Raw genomic sequence first — 9,825 nt, 5'->3', positions numbered from 1 at the left:
TAAGAGTGCATCTTTAACGGGATAAATAAATGACTGAATGGAAATTTTAAAATCACAACATAAAAAAATGTATTGTGGAATAAATAAATAGTAAAAAAATGAGGCCCAATAACATTGAAACCTTTTTAATATGTTTGCTCTATGTGTCGGAACAACAGAAGTATGATGAAATGATCAAGAATCTGTAAAGGAATCGTTTTAAAAGCAAACGTTCAGCGGTTCGTGCATGTAAACTAAAAATCTAAAAATAACAAGAACACATTGTTTAAATGAAGATATCTTATATGATGTAAAAACACATTATTCTATACTTATTGTTTGATGCTCCATTTTGACGGAAGCGGAGAGCTTATGGAATCACGCTCGAGTCCGTTTCCTGAGTATGGTGAGAGGCGGACACCTTAACCACTGGACCACTGTCACCAATTATGGTTATAGTTCTATATTAGGTGTACCACAATGTACAAACGGACGGCACGGGTCGCTTTGTAAACTTGTAAGTAATCTATGACAAGGATGCCAATATCGCCATTGCTATAAATGGAGACGTCTCCAACGATGAGGAAGGGATAAAGACTGTTAACATACACGGCTACAAAACGATGCAACAGTCGTGGAAATACAGAACGGTTTGTTCTCAATGGCAGAAGATACTGCTATTTTTTAATTGTAATGGAAAAAATAATTTAAATGTAGATATAAGTAATGTTCGCATTTTTGCTGGCTTTAATGCTGTTTGAACCCAGAAGGGCAAACGATCAAGTCACCATGAAACTCTAGCTTGCTTCATGCAACACCTATGGTGGGTATCAACGACTGAGCCAGTTAAACATTAAATTCCCAGTTTGTTCAACACATACACGATATAGTATGTTGACATTCTTAATTGAAAAAAATAACATACTAACAAATCATCTTTCTGTCTTAATATTCAGGTTTTTAGACTGATCTTGCAAAATCAACATATCATTACGTTTACGAATTTAAATTAATCGAATAAAATAAGAAATCGTTCACAAATAAACAAACTAGATATATTGCTTGTATGTGCAAAAGCAAATTCTAAAATTTCTTAATGTTATCGAATACACGGAGCACTTTGAACGTCATATGAAGGTGTTCATAAGACGTGTCCACACACTGAGCGTCAATTATATATAACAAATAAAAACAACAAACATATAACCATACATTTAACTTGTATATACGTTTTAAATTCCAGAGTTGACTATTACATTCATGCAAACTTGCGTATTCAGGTTTGTCAGTTATTGCATAATTTAGTTTAATTTGTGGCCGGCAAATAACATAAACCATGACGGTATTTTAACAAATCTGGAACCACATTCGACAGGAAATCCAAGATGACGCGAATTTCAGCATTTTTTTATTCGCCGTATGTTTATAGGCTTATGGCCATCATCATCCCTATACCAATAGTGGTCCCCGAGGTCTGAGGTTATGTGCACTTTACCGCTCATTCTCATGATATTTTTGTCGTTAGCGAGTAGGACGAAACCCACATTCCGACGTTGTCTACCGACTCTCCGTATTTGTTCACTAAAACCAGCCTCCACAGCCATCGTGGCTGACAATTTCGGATCCTTGAAGATTGCTTGTGAACCCTCAGTTTTAACCTAGCAAGGCCAAAGCAGACGAAGGCGACGTTATGCGTCCTCAACTTTTCTTTTCCGATACCGTGCGGCACGTTTAATGTATACGTCATTCCCCCGTGACCGGAAATGTTAATAATCAGTCCCGACTTCCGGGTCACCATCAGACGAGCAGCTAGAACCGAACATAGGTGGTGGTTTCGTAAACCATCTTGATTCAGCTCATCATATATATTATCGGGTAGTACCCAGAAAGGCAATTTGACGTTATCCACGCATGCATTGAATGCCGAGAACGCGTTATTAACGAAAACATCTAAACGGTTATTCTGTTCCCAAGCAACCTTTTCAAACAATATCTTAACATCGTCGTCGTTCTTGTGATCACATTGTACAAGGATGCATTTGCCTCCCCTGGATGCGATCTCCTCACACGTTTGTTCGAGGGAACCCGGAAATTGGGCATCATTCCTGACTTTAAGGGTCCTTCCGGTGACGTAGACAATGGCCCATGTGCGCCTAGCTGCAAGACGATCCCACGGCCGATGCCCCGTGTAGCTCCTATCACGATGCAGACTTTATCTTTAAATGACACTCTGTAAGTATACCGCGAAGAAAGAATAATTGAATATAAATGCTTTGTGTAAATATCAGTTCATTGACTAATTCAACTGAAAACAGTAGCATGGTAAATGATTCAGACGAAAACACGGAAAATTATGATACTTAGATCAATTCTATCAGTTATATTAATTATGATTTTTCAAACGATTCTTAAAAACACTTATATTATGATTTTACACATGATTCCTAATTACGATTTTACAAACAATTCAACATCTACATTATGATTTTAAAAACGGTTCTGAAATAAACTTGGATACTAAGAGTATAAAATATATTACATTTCAAACGATTCCGAGTGAAATATAAGCATAAATTGTGTATATTTTGATACTACACATAATACTGACATATTCCTAATTGCACAAATAATTTGACATTATAACACGGACATTAAATATACCTATAATTAGGATACTAAAACTTTTCCGTAACACAGTATATGATACTTCAAATAATTCTGACATAATAATACATTATGACACAGGGATTGATTTGCAGTAATATCAAGGTAATTAATTAGGATACTACAAATATGCCGCAATATAAACTATGATTCTAACACCTAATATATGATACTAAAAATAAGCATAATGTCATATAGTTTTATATTGAGGATACTACATTTACATTTACATAAGATACTTAAATAGCACATGTATAATTATACATCGCATCATAATGTTATGTGTGTTATAGCGCGATTAACGGATTAAGACAATTTGTATAAAATGACCGACGTAATACACAAACGATCATAAGAATGTCCTCGTTTTTACAAAATTACGGAAGTACATGAATATCAACGAACGGCAAATGTTACAATATTACCTCCCCTTACTAATACATTTACAGTGTTTACATCTATTTTTAGTTACCGAAAATCCGCATGCTATTGGATGTTATTTTTAGAAGTCGAAGACCACTTTGAATATACTGGTACCGTTGACAGTTTGAATGTAAACGTGAAATTATTCAAAATTTTATTCTTTCTTGTGATATCTGAAATTGTGATAGTATATTTGTGTAGATTTAAACTTCAATAATTTACAATACAGCGAATACATTTGACCGGTAAGCTCGAAACTAAATTATTATTTTATTATTGGGAATTTTCGTTGACAGTGTATACATGGTTGTCTTAGTTTATAAATAAACAATACATTTGCTGGCGCGAAATTTGAAAATAATAAATTCGTCATTGTTCGTGTCCTTAATAATTATGTTATAGTACTTAGTGTTTATTTTTTCACTTCTTTGCTCTTATTATCCATGTTCATGAAAAAACACCACCACTTTAACATCATTATTTAGTTAGTAGTCTACGTTAAATAACGATATTCCTTATTTTAGGGTAGTGCAAATTGGAAATATTCTTTATACACTTTTAGTTTCTTTCGTTCATTTATCGATCTTCAAAGAGATAAGCTTCTAAGATATCCATTTTTGTAACTGCATGTGTTACATTGAACTTAACATATATTATATCAAATGAATTATAAATAACATATTTTCTATATAATTGTCAGCAGCAATGGAGAACATAAAACTAGTAGTTGTCGGCGACGGCGGCGTCGGCAAGAGTTGTCTTCTTATAGCATACACAACCAGCGCGTTCCCGTCGAAGTACGTCCCGACAGTTTTTGACAATTACTCTGCCAATATAATGGTTGATGGGAAAGCGGTCAATTTGGGCCTCTGGGATACCGCCGGACAGGTAAGTCGTCGTTCAATTATAATAGAGCACTAGAGGATCCAGGGCGGAGGGGGGGGGGTGCACCACTCAAATCGTCCTACATTACTTTTAATATCAATAAAAGGAGAAAAGAAGTAATTAAATGTAAAAAATGCACAATACAATTTGGGACTATAAAACGTTAAATCGATCTTTGAGCGCCCCCCCCCCTCCCTGCCAACACCTTAAACAAATATAGTTCGGTTCTGACGGAAGAGCCCAAATTAAAGGGATACGCCCCTAAGTTACAACCCCCCCCTTACGTCAAATACTGGAACCGCCCATACCTCTTATACGGGCACGTGTACTTGCGGACTTATCTATGTGTATACCAGTTATGTGTAACATGTACATGCATATAATCACAGTCATGTAAGATAGCAGGAGAAACGTGATTTATGCGAGTATCAGCACCCCCCCTCCCCACTCCCATTTTGAATTTCTGGATCCACCACTGCTGCTTGATTTGATTCCAACAATTTCTTTTTCAGGAGGATTACGACCGCCTCAGACCCCTTTCCTATACAGGGACGGACGTGTTTTTCATCTGTTTTGACCTTAGCAGACCATCTTCATTTGAAAACGTGGAGCCAATATGGCTACCGGAAGTGAGACATTACTGCCCAGATATACCGATTGTACTTGTCGGATGCAAAGCTGGTAGGTCGATCTGCTTCATATAACATCAATTTTGGTTAAAATAAGTTATAAATGTAAAACATTCGACTGCCTGTTAAAGCTGATATTTTGTCAGCAGTCTCATATCAGTTGTTTCCCGATATTTACGCAAAAATTGGCTCATTCCAAGACAAAATAAAAAAATAATGTCAAAACCGGTAAATCTGTGAGAGTGCAGGTTTAAGGGCAAATTGCAAATTACACCAATTTGGAAGTGACTTTTATCTACGTTCGAAACCAAATCTAACGTTTTTTAATATTAAGTACACAAGTGGAACCTTCAGTAGAATTAAGTGTTTATTTTTCGCGTGCAAATTGGTCAACTGACTACATATATTGACAGAGGGAATTTATTAAGTGGTGTCTTGCCTTTTGCGTAGTAACGCGAAAGGTGTTTATTGCAGGCGCACTTAGAATACTGTACATACTTAATTGGTCAAAGAATGCTAAACCTCTATATTGCAAAACTTCTGTAAAAAAAGAAAATTTTATAAATACGAGACAAACTCATTCGCTGATGTGTGATCAAATACTTTTTGTTGCAGACTGTTTGCAGACGGTAAAGATATTTTTTACTGCAGACCGTGAAAAGCCTATTTGCCGCTGGTATTTAAAATGTTACTTTCTGCAGATTGGTATTTATGTTATGTATTGCAGACCTGCCGTCCGCAGTATCCGCAGCCGACATCGACAAGCTTACCAAGACTCATGGACTTAAATACTGTGAAACCAGCGCCCTCACCAAGAAAGGACTGAAGAATTGCTTTGATGAAGCAGTAAGTTTGTTTTTTTTGGAGCTTAACATTATGATAATTTGTTTACTTTTAATTATATGCTTTCCGGTGTTTTATAGAGATTTATCAGTAAAATAAAATTGATTTGTTTCTGTTTCAAGCCGTGAAAATATCAATTTGATACTTTTCACTTATTTGAAATTTAAGCCCGCTCTCAGTTTCAAATCAAACGTCAACGCGCACCGAGCTGGGACACAATTTTAACGACGTCATTTCCGAAATGAAGTTCCGTCCGCAAATGCACGTTTTTCTAAAAAAGTGTTTTAAAATGACCTTTCAAATTTCATTCAATAAATGGCTGAGTAGTAATTTGGTTATGTATTCATGCCCCGCTTAAAATAAAAGTGTTGTCGTTATTTTTCGGGACATGGATGCACTAAAAATCGAGCGAGTAATAAACTATAAAAAGGAACATCAGAGAACTCTTTCTCAACAAACCAGAAATAGAAAATTGACAGCTATAATATTGCATGAGGGGCGCCCCACGGGTAGTGGCGTAAATAACACCCTTTTCAAAAAAGTGACAATTAGGAAAATAAATTAAAATTCCATAAAACTCGGAAAATAAGCATAAAAGAAACAGCAAAACTATATTTTCTATGACACTCGTGAAATAAAATACGATCTTATACTGAAACCCCCCAAATATATCTCATCTATATACAGTGGAAACTCACTAAACCGGACAAGGTCCGGACTGGGTAAAATTTCCGGTTTAGTGAAGATTACGGTTTAGTGAGGATTTGATGTAGGGAGTAAGTTTACTCAAAATATTAACTGAGTTAACCTTTAAAGGCTTTTGTCCTCTAGGGACAGTTCAATTCTCCGACATTTAGACGTTGAGACGGAGGTTGAGACATGATTAAAGCACTTGCAAAAGTGATAAGCATATTAATTAATCATTTCTGCGTTTTTATAATCATCTTTTTTCCAAGTCTTGAAATAAAACAACTCGCGTAATTTAATGCTTGTTGAGTATGTTTGGTAGTTTAATTAACGCACCGCTCTAATTTGATTCAATCATAGAAGTCTTTAGATAAAACAACCCTCCAAAATGATCACCAAATAACCGTTTCTAGTTCTTTATTTTCTGCAACAAACAAATTAATGTTTCAATCAATTTTCTTTTCACAAGTTTGATTATCGTTGGATTATCGCGCGATAGTCAATCCACAGCGCAATCATCATTATCGATTATCGAGTTAACACAACATCACAGGTGTAATATTTAACGACGCACCGGCTGTCAAAACAAAGTGACACGCGATTTTTTGTCCGGAATCCGGAATTCCGGGGTTCCGGTTTTGTAGTTTTTTTTACATTGATAATAGAAGGGGATAACCGGGACTCTGAAAAAAGTCCGGTATCCCGAGGATTCCGGTTTTGTGGAGATCCGGTTTAGTGAGTTTCCACTGTATTTCAACGAGTCAGCACCGAAACTTATATTCCACGAGTGGCAACGAGTGAAATATTCACTTCTTACACTGAAACAAACAATAATCCTCTATATAATAATGGGGTTTGTTTAGATACACATAAAAAGTGAAGGATTGTCATATAACTATAAGGCTTTCTTTTGCTACAATGAATGAATGAATGAACGTTTTGTTTAAGGTGTAAACAATCTGTCTTGAGCATAGAGCTTTCAGGTAATTCGACCGATTTATGTCCTCAATGGTACTTCTGCAACGAGACTAAATTCGTATTTGTATACGTATTCTCTGATTCATAAGTCATTACTTGAAATGCACTACGATATACATAAGTTGCTGTTTTGATTCGAGAGTAGCAAATCATTGGGAATTATATCAACTCCATGTAATGGAGGTTGTAAACAAAGGGCCAGTTAATGCTTTAACTCTTTTTATAATTACTCATCAAAATAACTGCTCACTAATGCCATGGATATTTAAGTCGAATCACGTTGGCTCGAGCTCGCTTTAGTCGATTTCATCGTCGGCTCGAACTGGATGTAAAGGACCGATTTTGTTCTACATATCTCTTTCTCGTTTGGCTCGATTTTCCCGAAGCTCGAGATATTTTCGCCGGTCCCTGGGAGTTCGAGCCAACGGGGTTCAACTGCAATTCAATTTAAATCCATGATTGTGCAAATATCCTGATCAATAGAAGCTGCTGAAACAAAAACTAAAACAACAACTAAAACAAAACATTTGATATGTCCACTCTGTCACATCCTATTGGCTGTGTCACTGTTTTCATAATACGGTTTCGGGTAGCTTGGTCGTAGCTGAATTCACATGGTTTATTTGTGAGAATGCTTTCCAGTGACGATTTACGTGTAACTGTATACAGTTAAGATGTTTGTTATTCATGTCAAAAATAGCTCATTGGGCTTATGTTTCTTGTTTACATATACCAGTCTTTTAATAAGGATTCTTGTATCTTGTATCCTGTATCTTTCAGACACGGATAGCTCTCAACGCACCAAAGACAAAGAAATCCATGGGTTTTTTCGGTAAAGCGAAAAAGACCATCACGAATCCGCCAGTTATGCCGCAGACACGTACTAGTCTGGGCGTCAAGGCAGAAAAATGTGAAAAATGAGGAAATTTACTGCACCCCTCTGCTATACAAAATATTTTGATATGAAATAGTAGGTTTGGGTCTGTAGAACACGAAAAGTGAGTTTGGCCACTTGGCGGCTCTTGCGAAAAGGAAAATATCCAAGATGGCGCCCAAGATGGCCGCCATTAATTTCCATTTCAGTTAAAATACTATGTTTGAATAATGCTATTTTTATCAAATATCTAAGACGATATATATTTCTCATAATGTTCTTCAAATTGACAAATAACCTTAACTAATTCAATAGTAATGTATAAAAAAATACCCAAATTTTTTTCATGTTTATTTGTCTTCTTTTTTAATTCATTTATCTTTAGTGTGAATTGTTTATTGTATTTTCCTTCATTTGAAACAATATTTTAGAATAAAGCTTTTATATTTTTTTAAAACGTCAAGATTTCATACTATAATAGCATGCCAAAGGTGGTCGCAAGATTGCTATTGCTGTGCGAGTCTTATAGCAAACTGTTCAAGTGTGTCATCTTAATGCATGGCATGTGTCTATTTCATAATATGTTTATGTTGACATATTTATCTGACCTATCCCATGTCAAAGTCAAGTTCATTTCAGCCAGTTCAAGGTCATGGTCATTTCAAGGTCAAGATATGAAAAATAACTAAAATAATGTTTTTCCCTGTATACTTTTTATAATTTTCATATTAATTTAAGTTTAGTATGTGTCTTCAGGCGTTGACAGAATTGTAAACTATATGTTCCCTCATTTAAAACAATAGTTTTGAGTATAGTTTTTTTTTTTATTTTTCGAAACCGCAACCGCCAAGGATCATATTAATGCCAATTAAAGGTGATGAACGAGTCTTTTGGAAAGTTGTGTAGCCAATTGATATGTATATCCCGATTTATGGCATGAATCAATTTTATAATGTGCTTCATGTTGACATACGTATCTGATTGCTTCAAGGTCAAGGTCAGTTCAAGGTTAAAATACACTGCAACACAAACAGTTGTGAATGTTGTTTATTTTCGTCTTCTTATCTTTTTAAAGTTTGTTAATTAAATTGAGTTTGCAGAGAAGTAATTGATAATTTCCTCTCTTTTGATCTCTGTTTAGTTACTTTTAAGTAATACGGTAACCACAAATTGTTGTTTCAAAGAGATTTCATTATTAGAACATTGTAACTGTTATATTTGTTAACATATGTCGTAATGAAAATTTTGTAACCGTTTTATAATGTATTTCTGAAATACAAAATTAAGCTTTTCAAAATCAATGTCATACTCATTTGATTGTCAAAACGCAAATATGTTCAATATCGACTTTGTTATTATTACATTTATCAATGTTTTGGTTAAATTTTATTATAAAATGTCTATACATTACCAAACTTACCAAGTAGTTTTAACCAAAGTTCATATATTTCCCATATTAAAAGTCAAGTTTACTACAAAATGTCCCTTCTTGAGGCCATTTCTACAAGCTACATGACATACATACATCCCACATAATTTGTTCTGTGTTCATTCAAATACCTTCTGTTTCGTTTTGTTAAGGTATTTATTACATTGATCACCTGGTATATTTGCTGATATTTATTATTTCGTTGATATATAACCATTTGACAATAGTTTATATTCATATTATCCATATATATGTATGTTTATTCACCAAATACCTTTGCATGTGTTTCATCTATTATATATGTATGTTCCTATATTCATTATGGGAGGCAATAAAATATTGAATTGACCTACGTAGTCAAGGCAAAACCTTTTAAAGCAAGGAAGATGTTGAAACGCAACGATCACCGAGTTTAACGTTTAACGGTTAATAGT

The 9,825-nt window shown here is 34.9% G+C and overlaps 1 protein-coding gene and 1 pseudogene across 3 annotated transcripts; one reads left to right on the top strand and one right to left on the bottom strand.

Moving 5' to 3' along the window:
• Positions 1–1,376: 1,376 nt before the first annotated feature.
• Positions 1,377–2,550, bottom strand: LOC128215349 (dehydrogenase/reductase SDR family member 1-like; annotated as a pseudogene).
• Positions 2,551–2,715: 165 nt separating this feature from the next.
• On the top strand, positions 2,716–9,587 carry LOC128214326 (ras-related protein ced-10-like). 3 transcript variants are annotated; one of them, XM_052920742.1, is made up of 5 exons: positions 2,716–2,748; positions 3,770–3,954; positions 4,464–4,632; positions 5,308–5,426; positions 7,869–9,587. In XM_052920742.1, exons 2-5 carry the CDS (start codon positions 3,772–3,774, stop codon positions 8,007–8,009), a joined length of 612 nt encoding a protein of 203 aa, XP_052776702.1. In that variant the 5' UTR covers positions 2,716–2,748; positions 3,770–3,771; the 3' UTR covers positions 8,010–9,587. The 3 variants fall into 3 exon arrangements, with proteins under 3 accessions (XP_052776702.1, XP_052776699.1, XP_052776700.1); XM_052920739.1 differs by lacking the exon at positions 2,716–2,748 and adding an exon at positions 3,175–3,311; XM_052920740.1 differs by lacking the exon at positions 2,716–2,748 and adding an exon at positions 3,181–3,311 and having other exon boundaries at positions 3,767–3,954.
• Positions 9,588–9,825: the final 238 nt, after the last annotated feature.

Source organism: Mya arenaria, chromosome 13 (assembly GCF_026914265.1).
Source record: "Mya arenaria isolate MELC-2E11 chromosome 13, ASM2691426v1".
Classification (NCBI taxonomy): domain Eukaryota; kingdom Metazoa; phylum Mollusca; class Bivalvia; order Myida; family Myidae; genus Mya; species Mya arenaria.
Note: the sequence above shows the minus strand (reverse complement) of the source record. Positions and strands in the feature narration are given on the sequence as shown.

Bases quoted from the DNA above. Each gene is read 5' to 3' on its own strand.
- LOC128214326 (XM_052920742.1), top strand. From the start codon at position 3,772: ATGGAGAACATAAAACTAGTAGTTGTCGGCGACGGCGGCGTCGGCAAG. The intron at 3,955-4,463 runs GTAAGTCGTCGT...TTTCTTTTTCAG, and splicing joins TCTGGGATACCGCCGGACAG to GAGGATTACGACCGCCTCAG. The intron at 5,427-7,868 runs GTAAGTTTGTTT...TGTATCTTTCAG, and splicing joins AGAATTGCTTTGATGAAGCA to ACACGGATAGCTCTCAACGC.